General features: G+C 38.0%; 1 protein-coding gene across 1 annotated transcript; it reads left to right on the forward strand.

Annotated features, from left to right (window-relative positions):
* LOC128486974 (alcohol dehydrogenase 1-like) lies at nt 1-17,289 on the forward strand. The gene is made up of 9 exons (XM_053461567.1): nt 1-103; nt 3,654-3,755; nt 4,895-5,036; nt 5,487-5,574; nt 5,933-6,152; nt 6,844-7,104; nt 10,905-11,040; nt 12,118-12,256; nt 16,650-17,289. Exons 1-9 carry the CDS (start codon nt 86-88, stop codon nt 16,672-16,674), a joined length of 1,131 nt encoding a protein of 376 aa, XP_053317542.1. The 5' UTR covers nt 1-85; the 3' UTR covers nt 16,675-17,289.
* The last annotated feature ends 5,160 nt before the right edge of the window (nt 17,290-22,449 follow it).

Here is a 22,449-nt window from a genome sequence, read left to right on the forward strand (position 1 = left end):
ACACATTGTTTAAAACAAGCAGCAGAGCACAACTATCAACTAACATTCAAGAGGATCTGCCTGAGAATAAAAATCTGTAATCCAAATGGATACAACCGGGAAAGTAAGCAACAAACAATAATCTTAACTGCTGATTCAATATAAGAGCAAAGAGACCATGCCAGTCTGTCTATTTTGAAATCTCATGCGTATTTTAAGAATATATTTTATACTTAAAATATAATGATGTGTAGCATTTGTAGACTTTACTATCGACACTAAAGGACTATACCTACCTACTACTCTTTCGACAGCACTTCAATTACAGTAGTACTATCAAACTTTAACCTTAATCATAAACTTTTAAATCATAACTCTTTTTCTAGTGCTAAAACATTTTTATCTCTCTAGTTCTGATTCTGTATGAACTATTTTGGGTAGGACCTAGACGAAATTAAATATGTATAGACATAATGGAAAATATCAAAAAGCAGCATCTGTCTGCTACTTAGCATCTTAATTCCTATGGAAGCAGTAAGGGTGTACTTAGTTTTTTACTCATGGCTTCTCCATTTTGGCTTTTTTTTTTATTAATCATGACACTGTGTAACATGTCATGCGTTGTTGTTCACCTGAGGTTGTATTTAACTAATTTTTAGACCTGCAAAGGAACAGATGATTATTTTTTAATATACAGGTGTACTTTCTTTTTCACACTACTGTACATACATTCACCAAGTCCCATAGTCAGAGGATTGGCCTATTCAGTATTAATATCTTCCTGAATTTAGTAGGCATTTGGCTAAGGACCCAATTGACAGTAAACGTGCCCTAGAGTAGACATTTCTAAAGACCCAGACAAGGTTGTTTCTCATGTCTTTAATGAATGTTTATATTCCGTAAAATTAAATAAAATTGTTACAAAATCTTACATTTTGCCTTTCCTACTTTAATTCCGTATTAACATCTTCCTGAATTTAGTAGGCATAGTGCTCAGGATAAACATATTATGTCTGTTGTATTTGCATGTGGGTTTAACATTACTATTATTGGGATAAAAGACAGAAACAAGACCCATAGAATATGTTTATAAAAAAAGGTCACATTGGCAGACAAGCTGGCAGGCATTTTTAAATTTATAATGTCCGTATGGAAACTAAAGAAGCAAATAAGTAACGTTAGAGGAGTGCAAAATGAGGTCTGTTTGCTGCCTCCAATAGAAGGTGATGTGTGACAGCAAAGTGATAACATAAACCACGTAGCATCAAGCATGAATTAACCACGATTCCACCTCAAGGACACGTGTTGGCACTAATGCAACAAATCAAAAAGCTGGTGTGAAACCACTTTTTCCACACAAGTTTAGCCAGCTATACATCCTGGCCATGAATTTACAGTGTATTACAGGAACTTTGATTCTACAACATCTGGAGGCATAAGTGGTAGCTATCACTGGTACATCATTGTAGTCCACCATCTATAAAACTATTGGTGTTCAATTACAGGCTTCTAGTAATGAAATGTACTGTATAATTTGGCAAAGTTCTGACTAGAATAAAGAATTAAGTTTAATTTTAAGTTTAATTTAAATTTTAAATCTAAAATTTCGAAAAATTATATAAAACTAATTTACTGACTTTTGGTAAAAAACAAAGGTGCGATACTTTTTTTGTCATTAACAGTTGTTGGTCCCCCCTACAACATATTTAAAGTGACTTTTTTATGTTAAAAAATTGGTATGCTTTGATAATATTTTGATCCAGTCATCCGCACTTAATGGCTGCAACTAACTATATGTACCTTGAGTGCAGTCAGCAGGCATGAAACCACATGTTTACATGTAAACAAACATGGTAACAACATGGTAAACAAATACGGCAAACGGTGGCAAGCTCAATAGCAAATCCCATTGCACATGTAAGGTCCCATGTTGATGCCATGTGCGTCAACAACGTCCCCAAAAGTCTTCAGGCCTAGTGTTTATGTGTCCTTATTCTACTACCCGTTCTTGTCCAACACGACTTCCAGCTGTGGTATACCCTCCTATTATAATCAAAGAAAATAATTCTTCGTGAATTTGAAGATATTGTTGTATATGTTGTTCATGGAATCTTCAGAGAATGTACCATGTTACTGTCTAAAGTATAATTTAGCATATTTCTTGGAAAGTGATGAAAAACATTATCTAGAATTGTAATCTTTCCCCTGGCTTGCAACATCTGCAATGTTCTGATTTCTTATCAGCATATTAGATTATGATATAAAAGTTCAACACAGTTTACAGGAAATACAGAAGAAAGAAAGGGCATGTGAGGCAAATGGTAGTATTTGTCGGTAGGGGTGCATAAAAATTTAATTAATATTATATGTTTCTTGTTTAATTATTTATAATTTAATAAATGCCATGCTTTTTGGAGCTGGCCTAAAGATAATGAATTAGCCAAGATGAAAGATTAATCAATAACTAAAAGTAGAACAAAGTCTATAGTCTACATAATATAACTACACAAACAAAACAATGAAGGCCATTCAATTATTTACAAGGTCCCAATAAAATATCCAAAATGGGGGATTTTAATAGCTTTAGCCAGAAGCATGCAAATAATATTGAAAAACACCCCTCTTAATTGGAAAATAGAAGAATACTATTTACTAAAATCAGAATCTAAGGGGCAGCTTGATCAGTTTTTACCAAATCAGATAGAAGCACATCTGTAAAGAAATGCAGTTGTCATTTAAGCGCTAATTGCAAACTGCATCGCTTTCTTGTAACATGACCTTGAAGTTCATTGTGTACAAAGCAGGTGTATTATTCTATGCCTGATTATATTTTATCTTTAAAATAGAATAACATCAACTCACCTGTTCAAAAGTATTATAGCAGATTTCATTCTACTTAATTTTTTTTAACCCAGTGCATTGACTGTCTAAAGCAGTGTTGCCATCTGCTAGGATTTGATGGAATTGCAGACAGTGGGAAAAAATTATGGTTGACTGATTTCAAGGAACTCCTTCTTTACAATTTCATATAAAGTTATTGCTGTCTGGAAAATGCTATTAATTATTTCGTACTGCTCCTATGGACAGGATTAGCAAAGATATATCTACCTTGGTTGCCATCCTCACTGCAGACCAGTGGGATATGATGTCATACCCTGATGCTGCATTACTTAATGACATGTAACGCATTTTAAAGCAGCCTGTGGAGGCTGTGCAAGCTCGGCACATAGTGTAAACAGGTCAGTTAGAGAGCTATCCCTTCGAACTGACTCATTGAGCTGCTGCTCCCTTGACCTGCCACCCTAGGCCTAGTTACTCTAGATCGGAATATGTCACAGGAGATGAGTTGGAAAATCTCTTTTCCCTACAGAATGCAAAAATCACACTTTATAAAGAATCCATGTGCCATGTCTATGTGTTGATATACCGAGGACCAGTAGACTGTAAGCTCGTTTGAGAGTTGTCCTGTCTACCCATTCTACAGCGCTACAGAATTTGTTGGCGCTATATAAAAAAATAAATAATAATAAGGTGTAATTATTACATAAGTAATATTTTTTAATGGATACTATTTTTTTGACATATGACTTTGAGTGAGGTAACTTTTTTTAACGTGGTATGCACATGTTAACTTAAATAATTACACTTTTTAAAGAAGGTTGGTTTTTTTTTAGGTAATTAAATGCAGAGCAGCTGTAGCCTGGGAACCCCATAAGCCGTTCAGCATTGAAGAAATTGAAGTTGCCCCTCCAAAAGCTCATGAAATTCGTATAAAGGTAAGCCTAATACTCTAGTGTTTACATAGGCAGCTTTTATTCTTCCTCACTAAACATTTCTAGAGTTGTGGTCAGGTTGTTCATTTTATTGTTGTTATCCTTTACTTTCAGAGTGCTATACATAGTGAGTGAGTGCACATTAGGTTCATAGTGAACGCTGCCGCCCGAATGAACTTCCTTGGTTATCTTTATTTTACATGTTGTTCCAGTATGCCCAAACCTGTAATGTGGATAATAAATGGCACAGTGGAGATTATCTATAAATCACCACCAGTGACAAAGTTTGAAGGAGTTCATCTAATGAGTCACCTGACAACCAAGAAGTCTACCACCCTACAAACACCCAAAATGCTATATGTAATGCTATATGTACTTCCATATGCACTTAGTTCAGCACCATGGAATATGTTGGCTAAATATTAACTTAAGTACTATTAGGGTAGTGTTTAGACATAAAGAACAAATAAGCTGTATTGCTGAGGCTGTGAATGTTAGGTTCGGGATTAACTCTCCTTGAATGTAACGTGTCTAGCCATATTTTTAGTTTATGCGACAGGCTGGTTAAAAAAAAAAGTTATGTGTTAAATGAGCATGTTTCATTTCAGAAATCTTCTAATATAGCACACAGCTGACCTTTTTAAAGTTATATCTGTGTTTTTTTGCACGATGACCTGCTTCCCTCAGCTCTTTCGTGTGGACTAACGTTACGCCTCTGACAGTTCCATTAAGTACTCTTGTTGTGATTATATTAGACAGTCTGCTAAGGGGTGTATTTGAGGATACATGGCCATGTGACCTCGCAACAAAAAATGGCTCCCTTCATCGTTATCTTTCAGTTTCAGTAAACTTGAGTTTTATAGGAACAGCTCAGTTACCTATGATATATATAGTTTTTCTTGGTAAACTTACCTCATATACATGGTTAAAAAGTACTAAAACATACTAATTACTAGCCTACCTTAAATAATATTACCCCATTAAATGTATCTTTACATTAGAAACCAGATCAGATGCTGAATATTGCAACAGCAGCACCCGAAACAATTCTAGTTAAAATGAAGCATTCGGTACTCACGTCATTTAAAAAAAAAAATGTCCCATCACATAATTTTTCTTTTTCATTTCTTGCTTAAAAACAGATTTTAGCCAGTGGGATTTGCCGCTCAGATGATCATATTGTGAAAGGAAAAGTGCCACAAATGAATTTTCCACTGATTTTAGGCCATGAAGCTGCTGGTATTGTTGAAAGTGTAGGAGAAGGTGTGACAAAAATTAAACCAGGTAAATTAACAATATACTTTACCTTAAAGGGAAATTGGTAAATAATATAACCAATTATTTATATTACTAGTATCAAATTAAGATATTTTAAAACAGTTCTAGTTGTTGCATAATATATGCTATATATATGTATATATATATATATATATATAATGCATTTGTATGTGTTCCATATAGTACCATGCATGTCATTTCACAATTACAGGGTTTATTTACTAAAGTGAGTTTTTAGGTGTGCTATGGCACTGACTTTCCTAGGCATAAGAAAAGCCCAACTGTTGTTAATTTATCCTATAAGGAGTGTAAGTCTTGCTCGCTGTACTCTTATATGCTAGAATATACAGTGATTCCCAATGAACTGATGTAATTTATGTTCTAGTTGATTTCTAGCTTTGATGTTCCAGTGTTATATGATTGACCAGTCATTAATTGTGAATTTTGTTTTCCCAGGTGACAAAGTAATCCCACTGTTTGTCCCTCAGTGTGGAGAATGCCGGTGCTGTCTTGATCCGAAGGGCAACCTGTGCTATAAAACTGAGTCAGTATCTGCTCTTAACCTTACTCTCCTATTCATGATTTGACCATTAGGCCCATAAATTGTGTTCTTATACGAAAGAATTGTTATGAAAGAAGTACACTTAAAAGGACACTCCAATACCCAATATATTTTATGTTTTATGCATATTGGGGTTAATTTCAATTTCCAGTTCATTTTTACTGCATGCACATAAGTAAGTTGGTAATGGGTTCCATTAAATTTATATGCAGTTTTCCAAAATGGAAACTCAAAGGTGTATTTCAAACCTTCAAGGTTTACTGTATTTTTAGAATAAAAATTAGGGCCTAATAATAAAATTGCAATGACCTATATAAGATTATTTTGGTCCTCTCAACAGTATTGGCAGATATTCTGGGCTGATGTTGGATGGTACCAGCAGATTTACCTGTAAGGGGAAGCTGATCCACCACTATATAACGACCAGCACCTTCACTGAATACACTGTTGTTGATGAAGTAGCAGTTGCAAAGATAGATGACAATGCACCTTTGGATAAAGTCTGTTTAATCGGCTGTGGGTTTTCGACAGGCTATGGCTCTGCTGTGAATGTTGCAAAGGTAAGTGTTACAGTAACATCATAGAGCTCCGGCTGGTGTGTAGTATGCTCAATAGCAAAGATGTTTGCAATGGAAGTCTCGCCAACCTACCAGGGCACCTGTACTGGTGGGGCACCAGCTGTCACCCCAGAAGATGTCCCTAAACTTTGCAAAGAGGCCGTAGCAGCCGCTAGGACACAATTGAACCCAATACTTTGGGGACATGCACAAGTCCCCCATTTTCCTAGTGCATAATGAAACAAATTTGACTTTCAGAAAAAAGGTAAGGAGGGCCTTGCTCAAACGAGCTTACATTGTTTTATGTGTTTGAGGACCAGCTTTGAATGGTATACAGGGTATAGACCTCCTATATAAATATCACACATGAATTACAACTTTGCATCATTCTTTCTGCAACCTAGCCAAATTTAAGTGTCATATACCTCTGTGTACATTGAATTATTAAAAAGACTTACTCCCTCTAGTGTGCAGTAAACATACTGGTAGAAACTTAAAAAAACCATTTATGAATAAAAATATTTTCACATAAAAGACAAGTACTGGAAGGGGCCCACGTTTATACCTGTAAGTAATACATGACATTCTATGTAAATATGTGTTTAAATGTTTAAATATTCTGTGCTTAATTTAAAAGAAAACACGATTCTCATCCATATACTGTCAGTCTGGATTGACCCATTTTCTCTTACAGGTTCATCGTGGGTCTACATGTGCTGTGTTTGGCTTAGGAGGTGTTGGTCTCTCTGTAATAATTGGATGCAAAGTTGCTGGAGCTTCAAAGATTATAGGAGTAGACATAAACAGTGATAAGTTTGCAAAAGCTAAAGAAGTGGGAGCCACTGACTGCATCAATCCAAAGGACCACAAAAATCCTATACATGAGGTGCTGGCAGCCATGACTAACGGTGGAGTCGACTATTCTTTTGAGTGCATTGGAAGTACAGACATTATGGTCAGTTCATCAACATGAAAAATCCAGATTTATATATATATATATATATATATATATATATATATATATATATAATATTTACTGTTACCTAAAGAGCTAAAGCAGTCTCTAGTAATATGTCTGGGATAGACAGGTAGATGGATAGACAGATAGATTAATTTGTACTTTGTAAGTTGTAACAACATTTTGCTGACGACTATTTTCAAGTATCTGACATTTCCGAAAATTAGTTACATGCCAACTTTTCAGTGAAGAGAACAAAAACGTTAAGTGGTATGGGAATGATTAATTCTCAACTGTGTTTATTTTTTATGCAAAACAATGGCTTGCAAGCGAAGGTAAACTGGTCACGTGGCTATAGTGTGCTTCACATACAGCCTGTGGATATTCCAAGGTCAGCTGAGGTCTTCCTTTACAAAAAATGTTCTCATTCTGCCCAGCCTCATTATCTAACATTCATATTTGTTGTTAAGGAAAACGTTCCCACAATGGGCCTCTTTTAGTGAAACCAGAGAAACTGCCTGTTCGTAAACATCGCCCTCTTATTTTTGCAGTTGGTCATTATCAGTTCTTATCACAGCCTGTCAAGAGAGAGAGAGAGACGGGAAAAACACCCTGTAGGATCTCTTCTGAATACATTCTCAAAACATAAACACTAAAGCAGCATATTATATGTCAGTTGTTTTTCTTTGTAACATACAGTTTGGGTTCATGCTTGTTTTAAGAGACCCTGAGTTTTTATTACTAGCACACAGGTGGCAGCAGATCTAAATTTAAAGAAATAGAAACATTTATGAAACATTACTTCCTGGAAAGGCAGCTCAACATTAGGTTTCTTCTAAGTACATTTGGGCAGATAATAGTATTAACAGCAATTTATCATGACTGGGGAGTCGTCGACTTTGTGGGCCCAGATTCCCAACACCATAACCCCAACCAAAAAATACACGGACACAAACTGTTTGGATAAAATTTGGCCACAGATTTAATCAGTATGGGAAACACATCCACCATCCACAACAAATTGTTAACACAATAAAGTCACAGCCAGAATTGCCACCAAAAGTAATACAGTGCATACATTCCCTCTTTGTCTTCCAATCATCCCCCTGACAATGACACCCCCCCCCACATATAACAACACCATTAACCCCAACAACAAAACCAATCAGGAAAGAACATATCGAGATGCACACACCAGGTTCTGAGCCACACACCTGCCCGAAACCACCAACCAAACCAGAAACACACTATTTCCTATTAACTAACCATTATTTCATCACCACCTTACACTGAACAGCCCCCTCCCCCCACACTGTGGCACTTGTGAGAAGAACCTTGGTCACCCTACTATTAACAGGGAGGGAAGGTGAGAAGATTTGGTTAAAAAAAATGATTTGAAGTGACAGTTACAAAATGTTGGAACCTACAAGTATGTATACAGGACTTCCCAAAGATCCTTAACCAATGTCTCTTAACGCCATTACCCTAAGCCCACCTCCTCACCCAGTCAAGCCCCCTTACACTTAGCTGCACTGTTCCATGGGCTATGATACAGATTACTTCACAGGCAGCCCTGCAGCATCTCCTTCAGAAGTTATAAGGAAATGCAGCCAAAGGCTCACTTTTACCCTGCACTAACTAGCTGTGGTCAACTGTAAGAAATCAAAAATTACCGAAGAGACAGAGAAAATCGGAATTTGCAGTAGGATAACCAGATTTACTTTCCCAGGGACATTCCCCTGGTTATCAGTTGTCCCCAAAAGTGGCTCCTGACCCATTTTAAATTTAACCCCTTCTTGAGAGGGAGGTTTACCTCCCTAGGTGTCAAGATACTTTTTGCAATTTTTACCATATCTTTGTTCAATTGTAATTCTATATACATATATTCTAAAAAATACTATTAAAAACTAAAAATACATTAAAATTTACCTATGTAAATTTCCATTGAAATTGTTAAATTGACAAAATACCCTAGAATATAATTATATGTGTCCTGATTGTGAAAATACCTAATTTATATATACCGGTAATTTTCATATACTTCTGGGAATTATAGTGTAAATATTAGAGATTGTATATTTTTGTTTCAAAGTTCTTTGTCTTTAGTATGCTGGGTTTGTAGCATTAATAGTGATCAAAGAATCTATGAAATTAATCTTTTCGGTTAGCAGGCAACCCAGGGTATTTTCAGTAGGCAAGGTAATGCTGTAGGCACTGATCAGACAAATCTACTCCTCTGCATGTACCGTATTGGCCCGAATATAGGCCGCACTTTTCCCCCCCACTTTAAGTCTTTAAAGTGGGGGTGCGGCCTATATTCGGGGTCTAGCGCCCGACGCCCGGGACATGTAGTCCCGGGCGCCGGGCAGGCAGCGGGGTTAGGATACAGATCCCCGCAGCGGTGCAGGGGACCTGTATCCTACTCTCTGATACGCTCAGACAGCCTCCCCTGCCGGCACTTTCCACGAGGGAAGTACCGGCACGAGAGGTTGTCTAAGCGCATCGCCAGAGCAGACTCCCGAGTGTCTTGCGGGGCCGGCGGAAGACATCTACGCAATACGCGAATACAACTTCCGGTGCCGGAACTTCCGCTGAATGCCGGCACCGGGAGTTGTATACGTGATTTGCATATATGTCCCCCTCCGGCCCCGCAAGACACCCGGGAGTCTGCTCTGGTAAGTCGGGGGGGGGGGGAGGACAGAGTGGCAGCATATCTGGGGGGGGGGGCAGAGTGGCAGCATATCTCGGGGGGGAGGACAGAGTGGCAGCATATCTCATGGGGGGAGAGGACAGAGTGGCAGCATATCTCGGGGGGGGCAGTGGCAGCATATCTCGGGGGGGCAGAGGGGGGGGGACAGAGTGGCAGCATGTTTTTTCTTTAAAAAAGCACCAAACTTTTAGGGTGCGGCCTATATACGGGGGCGGCCTATATCCGAGCCAATACGGTATTTGTTGTTCTCAGTGATGATGTGTGATTTGCAGACTGCATCCCCTCCTTGCCTGGGAGTCACTGTCTTTTCGGTGTGTATGGTCAACAGAATGTACTCATCCTTTTTTGTCTCTATAATGTAGGGCTAGCAGTTCCTTGTTGCACACGTTGTGCCGCGCTTTTTCCTGGGAAACAGTTGCTTCTAGGGTAAGCCCTGTTTTTGGGCACAGGCCATAGCCTCAAACAGGAACAGATTCCCAACGCCATCAGAGATTCATTGACACAGATGTTCTTCTCTAGGGTGTACACCTCTGAGAACATTTTAGATGGAAAGGTCTAATTTTATACAACCTATGATAATTGAGATCACTTCTATGTAGGCATTTGGCATTGTCATTAAACTGCAAAAACCAATGAAGGCTTTCACAGCATGTCCTCTTCATAACATGTCACAATAAATGCCAGGCATGGCTTGAAATAGTCAAATTTCATTTTTGAAGATGGAAGAAGGATGACAGAGTCATCTGAAGCATCAGATATTTTGTCAACATCTGATGGCATTATGGTGGTATCATCTCCTGTCAACTAGCGTGTGTTTCAGAGGATGTAATAGTACGTCCAACGTCATGAAGGGGTTCAAAGTATTTTAAACAATAACTTTTTTGTCAGTCAAATAAATAATATTTAATATTATATATTCCCTCACAACATCATTTATTTTATTGAATGTCAATCATACATTATAAGCTTGCGAGCAGGGTTCTCTCCTAATGTATCATTCTGTCTTAGTCTGTCAGTTCTTGTCTAGTCTAGATTTGCTGTTGCCCTTTTTATCAGAGCTAACTGGACATCTTACTTTGCTTTTCAGGTCTCTGCTCTGAAGTCGTGTTATCTTGGTTCCGGAACCTCTGTTATAGTTGGTGTGGCACCTTCATTATCACAGGTCTCATTTGAACCCATGCTGTTGCTCACTGGACGTACTTTGAAAGGGGCTGTGTTTGGCGGTATGTGATAACAAAATAATATATAATTTAGAATGTATTCTATATGTCATATTGATGCCTAAAATACCTCTGAGGCATAAGCTAAGTGAGGTAATAATAACGGGGCATTTAAGACCACACAGTAGTAGCGTAGTAGCTTACACCACTTGCGATCAGGGTTGGAGACACGCTCCATGCAAGGTAAATTCATACATGTACATGATTGCGTGCAAGTGTGCAGACCCTGACTATTTATCTGGCTCACTCGGGAAATGTCTGGTGGGTACTGACCAACACCATCAATCTGTTGGCCGCACTGCCATCATCAAAGGGCCACCACCTTATGGTTCCAGGAGCCCCCATTGCCAGTCTGGCTCTGTAACTGTGTGTATGTAAACCAGGTACCAGGTACCAGTTTCCACTTTTAAATACAATGGCCTAAAAAAAATCAAAAATAAAATATCCAACTGTCTGGGGCCATTTACTATTTGTGATGCAGACACAGCATATTCTTATATTTAATTATACATATTCGTACCTTGTGAAATCACTGTTGAACTATTGTGATGTATGATACTGCAAACCATAATAGTAAATAGATTGTTATATAAATCTATTAATAAGTAAATATTTATAGAAGTACATCTATTCTAGAGAGCCACTTCAGTGTGCTTAAGTGTCTGTAAAATCTTAATGCATACTGCAGAGACATTGCCAAATAGACACGCATAAAACTAAGCACAAGTTCTCAAATGTATTGAGGATCAGCTCTTCTGTGTCTCTCACCTCTCAAATACACTTCTGGCTCTAGAGGGGCACATTGACAAAAAGGGTATTTACCTACTATTTTATTATGAAATATATATATGTGTGTGTTCATTAAAGGTTACTTAAACCCTTAAGTCATGGCAGGTGCTGCACTTATAAAAATTGATCAGTATAGTAAAACACTTAGTACTTGTTTTAAGTGCTCAGGTTGTATAGCAGGTTTCAATCATTATAGGTGAGCTTTTGAGGGCCCTGACAAATCCTACATGATGTATTTCTGTTTAGCTCAAACAAAATAGGTTAACATGTCAAAATGTGTGATTTTTCCAGGCTGGAAGAGCAGAGACTATGTTCCTAAACTAGTCTCCGACATGTTAGCAAATAAGTTTAACTTGGATGGACTGATATCCCATAAGTTGCCTCTTGAAAAAATCAACAAGGGTTTTGAAATGCTGGATAAAGGAGAAAGGTATGTTACCGCTAGATTACCATTTTAAACATTTAGATATAGAAGAAACATTAAAATAAGTATTGAACATCCCTAAAGGAAGAGATAAATGAGAGACATATATATGTTAAATACGGTATTTGTACAGAAAGGCCCTTACTTAAGTGCGGGGAAGTGTTGACCACTGGCTTTATGTTGGGAATTCCTGGCCAGAGCAGGTTGTAACAGCCACACATCAATTATTTGACAACTTTAAATTATGTACCGTATAGCTATCTTGATTTACACATTAACAGGTTTATTGCGTTTGATACCATGGTAGATACAGTTTGTTACTGAGACAGTATAGTTACAGCCTTTGGTGCATCATCATCCTTTACAAAAATTATGTTATGTGGTTTCCATGGTGGTTATGGTTATCTTGAGTGACACAATAACAGGTTTATTGTGTGGTGTACCCCTTAGATACTGTTTGGTCCAGCTAGTGGTTGATGTGTTCATGTGAAAAGCTGGCATTTGGTGAGAAACATAAAAAAATATGTGATGTTGTTGTAATTGGTCACACACCGTGTTCATGGTGGTAATATTTGGAAGCTGGCTAGAAAACTGGTGAATGGAACAGTTTCTCGTTATGTGGAATTTCACAAGGGAGTTAGAAGGTGACCAGGCTGGGCTTTTCAGTATATATGGGGCACATTTGATGGATGTAGGTTTAGACATGTTGTATGTTGTAATAGACACCGTGCGAGTGGAGACACCAGTGGCTTCAACAGGTGTAACAAAATTATGTCTGTACAATGTACGGTGGTTAATGAGTTATTGTGTAAATAGTTCTTATCTCAATTTTTTGACACCGCTTCTCTGGTTCTCCGGGTTGACACCCGAATCCTCCGGGTCGTGGGAGAGGGGTCCTGACATGCCCCACTCCCTGCCCATTTCCCCCTTAAATGGGTTGTGTAGAGTAATGTCAGTGGGGATGCCCACTGACGTCGGCGGGACCCCCGCTGATGTCAGTGGGTTGCCCTAGCCATGTCCCACAAAGAGGTAGGCTCCTGGTAGCCGGAGCACAAAAGTTCTGAGGTTTGGTTATGTGTTCTGTGTATAATGTAATGCATGTTTAAATTATATATTTGAAGATCTGGCCAGATATTGATGAATTAGCGGAAAGTATACAAACTCCAAAAGGTGTCTGCCTCTTTTCAGGACATCCATGGACTGTCCCTCAGTCATGTGTAACCTACTATCTACTACTGGGGTAGAAGGCATTGGGTTTTATAAATTAAAAGTGGCTCTGGTAGATCATATCTCATGGAATAGATCTGCTGATTGGACAATTCATGGTTACATATACATAAACCAATGATACTTAACACGTGTCTGCTCAAATGTAAACACCCCCCAGGAGATACCGTATGAACCAGTGGCGTTTTACATAAAAAAGACAATCAAGGACAGAAATATCAATCAGACAGCTGTTTTGTTAGGAAAGGGACATCTGGAAGAGAATATGTGTATTTTTATTCTGGTATGCCAAATAACTAAATAGTTTTGATTAATATACTTCCCTACATTGCCACATCTACTTATTATTTTCTGGTGTGTCCAATAGAAATTTTGTATTGTATTTTCCACAATCAATGATATATCTATTTACTCTCAGGACCAGTTTTTCCAATGGAGAGATTTGGTGTGTTGCTCAGTTACATTATACCAAGCAAAAAAAATGTAAATTCGTTTTTTTAATTTTAAGAAATATTAAGATCAATAATAATTATTCAAAGTGTTATTGCCTAAGGTGACACACTGGAAATGTATAAGAAGAGAATTTATTAAATAGTACTGCATTGTCTCTAATTGCAAAGACAAATACAAGTTTGAAATAGTGCCAGAAATGTTGGCAGTTTTGAGAACAACTGTCATTTATCAGACAAGTATACCTACCCATTATGGCTTGGCACATTATATCTAATATTATGTTACCTCTAGAGGATTAGACAAAAAATCTGTCTGATCACGTAACATACCCACAAGCCAACTACAGCTTTTTTCTCCTTACCAACTCTTTTGATAATGCTATTTAATCATATAAACAATGTAGTTATCCAAACGCCTCAGTCAAAATTTACTTGCATCTTGGTACTTTGTTGGTTCTTGTTATATTGTATTTGTTTTATTGGTTCACATGGATTTATCCAGCTTTCATGCTGTATGTATATATATATCATCATCATAGATCATATATTTGCAAATGATCACAAATATATGTATTTTTTTCTTTTCAGGGCAACTAGTACTTTTGCTTGAAAGTATAAGAAACCCAATTCATGTATATATATATATATATATATATATATATATATATATATATATATATATTGTGTTATATTGTGAATTGGGTTTCTTATACTTTCAAGCAAAAGTAGTACTTGCCCTGAAAAGAAAAAAATATATATATATTTGTGATCATTTGCAAATTATATGTATGGGTTACTGGGGTGGAGTATTTGGAGAGCAGCTACCCACCTGGGTGCACCTGTTGCAGGCTTCTTCAAGTCAAGGTAGTAGACTGGACTTCCAACAGACTGGAAGTCCAGTCCACTACCTTGAAGAAGTCTGCAACAGGTGCACGTGATGGGCATTTAAGCTTCCTCACGTCTCACAATCATGGAGACTGTTGAGCAGAGATGAAGTTCTCCTGTGCTCCCAGGGCTAGATGTGAGGCCCTACCTGCCTGGACTGCCTGTTGTCTCAAGTCTGGCATGCAGATTTAAGTTCAGATCTATAACATTAACTCTATTCACCCTAAGCTAAGTGGTTTTGTCACAATATATATAATTTGTGTATCCTCACTAAGCGTGAACTAAGGACTGAAGGAAACAGCAAAATTACAAAGATTGTGCTGATCCTATAGGACTAGCCCTGTTGGGTACCGCAAGATAATCAGGTCAATTGAAGTTTCTTTACACATATAATAAAGAGCTGAATTACCTGCAGCAGGAACTGTTCCTATAGCATTTACGGTAACTATAGTTACACTGTTGACTTACAATCTGAAAGAATACATCTGTGGATTTATATCCGTTGCAGTTAAGCGTCTCATTTGAAATCCGTCCCATACACACCCGAACCATCTTGTTACCTCAGTAACTCTTTCATACTATTTACAAAAACCTGTTGACACCCTTAACCTAGTGTGAGGCATATCATTTTACCACAGCTGTTGTATGTGGGAATTCTGTACGACGCATTACTTTGATGCTTATGGCAGAAATCCTTTCTGCTTTCATTCATTATTGAGGCAACTTAAGCTGTTTCATAACACCAGTGATCTTTTGCCAGTCAAGCTGCATGTTATTCTCAACCAGAAATGAATCAGTGGTAAACTATTCCAGTTTAAACAAGTACTCATCTCCCTTACCTTACACGACCTTATTTTGTAAACGTAATAATGAAGGACACATGTGCAAGGAGTGGGTTTTACAAAAATATTAATTGTAATTGTATAAAAGTTGAGTATATAACACATGTACAATTTTATGTGCCAAACATGTACAATTTTAGTCTTTAGTATGGTTGCTGTGCAGCATTTAGCATTGTGCATTATACATAAGATTTTTTGGTACATCACAATTTTTTTTTTTATTTATTGGCGCTAGAGACCGCATTCTAAGAAAATTCAAGAACGGCTTTATTATTTTTTGCAGACATACTGAGCTCCTAATTCTATCTAGATTCGACTACTTTTAAAGTAGTTAGCAATCTGTGTTTTTACTGGCTGCAAGGTTACTATGATGTGACCCCCTTAATAGAAAACTTTGGTGATGGGACACAGGTTGTTAATAATAACCCTCTTACTGATCACTATGTATTGGTAAATTAAAATATCATAAAATGTCCATTTTATTATGGTTTAAAGTTAAAAAGTGCTGTTTCATCACCGTAAAACATAGATCTATAAATGTTCAGATCCCAGACAGGATTGTTTTTTTTAATAGACTTTTGCATTCGGATTCGTACATATTTTAATTTTATCAACTTTAGTTAAATTTGTCAGTTCGTACAAACATCCAAAAAAGAAGAGGGGCCCCAATTAAACTAATGAAAACTAAGCCAAGAGGTCTGATTTTTTTTTTTCAATTCTTTGGGTTTTTTCACACTCTCACTCTCTTTTACATTCTCTGTCAAAGCAGCTTAAAGCAGCCAATCAGATGCATGAATAGTCAGACGATGGAGTAGGAGGGCAGCTGCTGCAGCAGGGCAGTAGCTTCGGTGTCAGGGCGAATGCTTTATTTTTTTGCTTTGGAAGGATGCATATTAAAGAACTCACAGATTTCTTTTATAGTAGGGGAAGTGGAGACATTCAACACTTTTTTATGGAACGACAACTAACGATAAATTTTGTTTTGTTTTACAGCATTCGTACTGTTCTGGAATTCTAAGTCCTACATGAGGTTCACTTCACAACCATAACATCCTATAGAAATTTCTACTTCAATTAAAGTGCTGTGATTAGCAGAAGAATTGTTCAGGCAACAATCACATAACAATGTGAGGCTGTATTTTAATGAAATAATAGTAAAAAAATGTAGATTGCCAGTAAACTGCAGCAAACTCACTCTGATGCACAGCTAAGGAATTGTTTATGATAATGATTGACGTGATAAGATACAATAAAGTAATGTCTGAAGAAAGCATGAATGTTGGTTTTTAAACTGCAGCTATTTAATTCAATAACTCATATCACAACTTTTATCCTCTTAATGCCGAAAATCCAAGCATTTGGATGACTAAATCAAGCAGCCAAGGACTGGTAGCAGAGAGAACCTGTCCCCCGAATTAAAATGATGTGTATTATACTGTGACAATATTACACCGTAATGTGTATTGAGAGCCTATTTTTAACACTGTCATTTAGTTTTGTCAATTCTGTATTAACATTGTGAATTAATTTTATTATTTTTGCATACAAACTGATTGCCATGCTCACTATATGGTTGCTGCTATATATGTTTAGAAATAGAACATATAATTAAAATATTTTAAGTTTTAATGCATGGTTGTGTTGCTCAGTTTATTGTCAGATCACATTAAAGAAGATCATTTCATGTATTTTTAAAGGAATATCATCATCATCTCAGCATTGTATTATGATAATATATAATATATTCATAGCATTGCTGCCGGTGGACATAATACTACATTGATTTCAAAGATTCTACATTGATTTTCAAAGATTCTTTCCGGTCGGGAATTGTACCAAAGGATTGGCGGAAAGCTGATGTGGTTCCCATTTTTTAAAAAGGATCCAAATCTGAGCCTGGGAACTACAAACCTGTAAGCTTAACATCTGTGGTGGGGAAATTGAGAGTTTATTAAGAGATGGCATACAGGAATATATTGTGAACAATGATATCATCAGTAGGAGTCAGCACGGTTTTGTGAAGAACAGATCATGTCAGACCAATTTAATTGCATTTTATGATGTTGTGAGTAAATGTATACAGTAGATCAGGGTGTTTTGCAAAAGCATTTGACACTGTTTCACACCAGTGGTTATTGTATAACCTAGGACAAATTGGTCTTGGAGAAAATGCCTGTGTTTGGATTAGAAATTGGCTTAGTGACAGGTTGCAAAGAGTTGTTAATGGTAAATTCTCAAGCTGGACAACTGTGGTAAGTGGGGTGCCTCAGGGTTCTGTCTTGGGTCCAGATCTCTTTAACTTATGTATTAATGATCTTGAAATAGGTATTGGAAGTCACTTGTTTGTGTTTGCTGATGATACAAAATTAGGTAAGATTATAAAGTCTGACCAGAATGTAGCTTCTCTTCAGAATGATTTGGGTAAACTAGGGGACTGGGCAAATAAGTGGCAGATGAGATTCAATATAGAGAAGTGTAAGGTAATGCACTTTGGGGCAATCACAAGGGTGTGGGGGGAATACATTAAAACCAAAGGGGGGGGGCTGGCTGGGGCATCAATACACAAGGGGGGAACACACGAAAAACGAACCAGTGTGGAAAGCATTTTTTTATGCTTTGTGCAGATTAACCCACACTGATGTGGGTGTCAGTGTGGCAGAGCTCGTCCTGATGTATGTGTTTGGGTGTTGATGTGGCAGAGCCTGTCCTAGTGTGTGTGTTTGGGTGTCGGTGTAGCACAGCCTGTCCTGGTGTGTGTGTTTGGGTGTTGGTGTGTCAGAGTCTATCCTGGCGTGTGTTTGGTGTCTCGGTGTGGCAGAGCCTGTCCTGGTGTGTATTTGGTCATCTGATTCTTGGCACTTTATTTTCTGTAGGAATAAATTGAACAAATTTAATTTTTACTTATCTAGAGATAAAACGCACGTCTGAATTTGTAGTCATTCCAGAGGACAAAACTTTCTAGGCCCAGAAATCAGTGAAAAGAAAAGTAAAGGTTTTGTGTTATTTACTCTATTTCAATCTGCATATTTTATTAAAAAGCATTATTGGCTCTAAATTGTGGCTTCAGGCGTCCCATGTATGATGACTTTTTTTAAGTGTACTGATGTACTCCCAATCCCATCACATTACATCAATATACTTTAGAAATTCAGGAAAAGATGGACATGAATAGTGGGCTGTTTCGGTGGCAAATGATTGTTTTGTTTATAGGTCACCATGCTTTTAACACAGGCTTATGTGACCCCACTTAGCTCCTGTCTCTGTGAGTGGGGTGGTCCAAATGACTCCTTAGTATTTTCCAGATTCAAGTATGATATTACACCGGCATCAGAGGTAATACTGCGTAACGTGTCCCTACTCCATTCCCACTTCTATGAGCGGGAACGATACAAGGTGGACCAACCATTTTGGAAGAATTTTGGACTTGTCCTCCAGGCTAGCCAGCTAGCCAACCCCTGTATAGTTGACAGATTCACTGTTATTTTAAACTCTAATCGTATATGTCAATCCATGAAAGCTAAAGAGTCTTATCCCTAACTACTTGGGATTTGAATGTTTGGTTTATACTGTACATTGTATGCTATTACGTTGTAATTAATTTCTGTTCATGTAGGGGTTTTCATTAAAATTTTGCTTTAACTGTCCGAAATGTATTTGGCTTGATTATGAAAGTAATGATACCCATGTAATGGCTTATGTTATGTGGATTCTCCCTTTTAGCCAGATTTGGTAAGTTTGCCAGGGTTGGGAAGCAAAATGCATAGTAAAAGTCCCTTGGCAACAACAAGGAATACAACTTCAGGAGTTCAGCAAGGCGCTCTGGGTTTCAGGACCCTATGTTGCTAAAAAGATAAACAGAACCATAAGGTGACTTGGAGCAAACTGCAAAGTGCAAACTGGCTAGAAACTTAACTTTAATCAAAGATTTATGTGAAACTGACTCCAATATTGCCCCAAAACTTGTTTGACTTTGCATGTTGTAGCACAGATCTTGATATCTTTGCAAATGTTTGCATGCAGCTTTAAAAAGAGCAACGTATGCTTTAATTCTATGTAGTAACAAACGTTTTTTTCACTAAAAAACCTAAATAAATCTAGTAATATAGTAATAAAAACAGTCAGTCCTGGGTAAATATACGTTTCTGTTATGCTTCTCTATAGTAGAAAATTGTTTTGAAGAGGCCTAATCGGCATAATTAAAGACTTGAAGAACACTCCCAGCTGCAGGCATGTTGGCTCTTGGTACTGTATGTGTCAGTGAGCACTATGTTGACATTAAATAATCCAGCCTTTATTAGGTTTGGATCATATCCCAGCTTCTAGGCCAGCATCAGTACTATAGCAGCTTTCATAGCAGAAGTACAAAAAGCACTCTTTAGCTCTTATAGTTCAGCTGTAAGGTGAACACACCTAGCTCAGATCACAACAGATCTCCTCCTTTTAGACAACTCATATACTGAAATAAATGAAAATTATGGAGACGATTTTTCCCCAGGAAATATCAGGCCACTAATATTGAATATTGAATATATATATATATATATATATATATATATATATATCGAATTTTAGTGTTTTTTGACTGTACAAATTACATCAAAGAATCAAGCAGCAATCACAAACAAAATGTAAAAAGGGAACAGCACTCCCTGATCCTCAAGTCGAACCTCTGTTTGTGACGCTGCCAGTGGTGGCCACCTACACAAAAAAACATGAACCTTTTCCATGTGAATGACAATGATAAATCCTTTGAGCTTAATGATAGGACGTAATGTCAATAATACTGTGGTATTATTCTCTGTTCTGTTCGTTTCAAGCAATGTGCCAAGCATCCCACACATCATGAAGCTTCCTCTCAGCTATTTAACCCACTTCCTCCCAAAGGTACATATTTGATTTCTACAGTAGCATTTGCCAAAAAACGTATTTAATGTGCAGGCAGTTGTTACTGGCATTTCACAATGACAGTGCACATTCTAAAGCTACTTGACCACACTCAGGGCCGGCCCAAGACATAGTGCCGCCTGGGGCGATGTTTGAAATGCCCCCCCCTGCCGACCCCACTGCTCATTATCTACCCTTCCTCTCCCTGCCTTCTCATTATCTATCCTTCCTCTCCCTACCTTCTCATTATCTACCCTACCCCCCCCTTTGTACTTCACTTACCTTCCAGCAGTCCTGCAGCGATAGTCTCCCTGCTCTGCCGCGGTGCACGCTGCTGAGCGGCGGAAATGATGTCATATTCCGGCGCTCAGCATTACAAGCCAGCACTGAGACCAAGCTAGAGGGCTCGCAGTGGAGAGAGGGGCGCCGAGCGGGTACTGAAAACTTGATAAGCGAAAACCACTCGCCGCCTCTCTCTCTTTTGCGCTTGGGGCGGCAAAGTGCCGCCTTTTCAAAAGTGCCACCTGGGGCAATTGCCCCACTCTGCTCCATGGCCCTGACCACACTCGATCCTAAAGTAGAAGTAACAATCCATCTCGCAGGAAAAAAGGGTGGGATATGACTGAAGTTGTAAGAGCATTAGAGAGGCACAAAGTTGTGGGGAATAAAGTAAAGTGAGGGAGATTTGTATAGAAGAACTAGAGGACTAGACCAAATAGGAGGATAATACATATATTTTTAGACACTCATAATCACTAACTGGTTTCGTGTGAAGTTGAAATGGCGGAGTTGCTGTGAGTTACAGTCTGGCCCAGACTGGCCAGACAAATGCCCCAGTGGCATATAGGGTCCTTTAGTGTGAGGCCACCAGCTGCATACACACAGCTGCATGCTGCAAAAGTGACAAGAGAACAGCATGTGGCTGCACATATTCAGCTGGTGGCCTTATTTACGTCATTTAGTAGCCACTGGACTTAAGGTGCTTGGACTGATTTTCTTCCTCAGTCTGGCCCTAGGTGCAGTTTGGACAGTGCTCCAATTTTATCTTTTTATCTTGCATTCTCAAGAAAATGAGAGATGACATTAAAGGTAGCTGACCAACACCAACTCAGGTTTTAAAAATAATCAGTTCATAAATAATGGAAATGTAAGCATACAACTCGACAGGGAAATAGCTGACCAGCAAACCTAGAAGCATATGGATCATATGGTACATAAAAAGTAGGGTCCTACTAAAAAAAACACTTCTGAGATTTATCCATGAAAGTAGTTTGTGGGAGAGCTGCAGTTTCAGTTCACTAACTTGACTAGCCACCTCTACATAAAGCATAGGTACTGTGGGGACATTTGTCCAGCCACCTAACCTATTGGACCATGCATTAAGCAGGGAAAGCAGCTCTCCTTGCAAGAGGAGCTCATTGGGTATGCCCTTCATGACGTAGATATGAATTAAAAAGCCATTGGATTGATTTTCAGAGTATGCCATTAGGACCCCAATGTTCACTGTTTTACACATTTTCAAAGTTCTCTACAAAAGTAGGTTGTTGTAGGCATACACATCTCAGACCTTGCTAGATAATCTGAACTAAAGAAGAGTACTTGAGGACCAATATTGAAGTAAGCAAAATGGAATCCATTATTGTTAATCTACAATATAAATCACTGTGCTAAAATATGCCCATATTGTAGTTTACCAAAATGCATCTACTAACCATATCGTTGATTGTAAGGTTTTCTGCCTCCTCCCCGCACATTAACGTTATTTATTTAGCCTGGTTTGCAGCTGAAGTCTAGTAAATTGATATTCTTTTTCCATTGTTTTCTAAATCCAAATTAGTACAAACAGAAACCCCACCTGGCACAGTATTTATTGTATTCACAATGCCCCATAGATTTCAGTGTAGTAAGC

Source organism: Spea bombifrons, chromosome 1, assembly GCF_027358695.1.
Source record: "Spea bombifrons isolate aSpeBom1 chromosome 1, aSpeBom1.2.pri, whole genome shotgun sequence".
NCBI classification, from domain to species: domain Eukaryota; kingdom Metazoa; phylum Chordata; class Amphibia; order Anura; family Pelobatidae; genus Spea; species Spea bombifrons.

What these genes read in the sequence shown, in the direction of transcription:
- LOC128486974 (XM_053461567.1), top strand. An exon ending in CTCATGAAATTCGTATAAAG is followed by an intron (nt 3,756 to 4,894) that starts GTAAGCCTAATA and finishes GCTTAAAAACAG; the next exon opens with ATTTTAGCCAGTGGGATTTG. An exon ending in ATGCTGGATAAAGGAGAAAG is followed by an intron (nt 12,257 to 16,649) that starts GTATGTTACCGC and finishes TTTGTTTTACAG; the next exon opens with CATTCGTACTGTTCTGGAAT.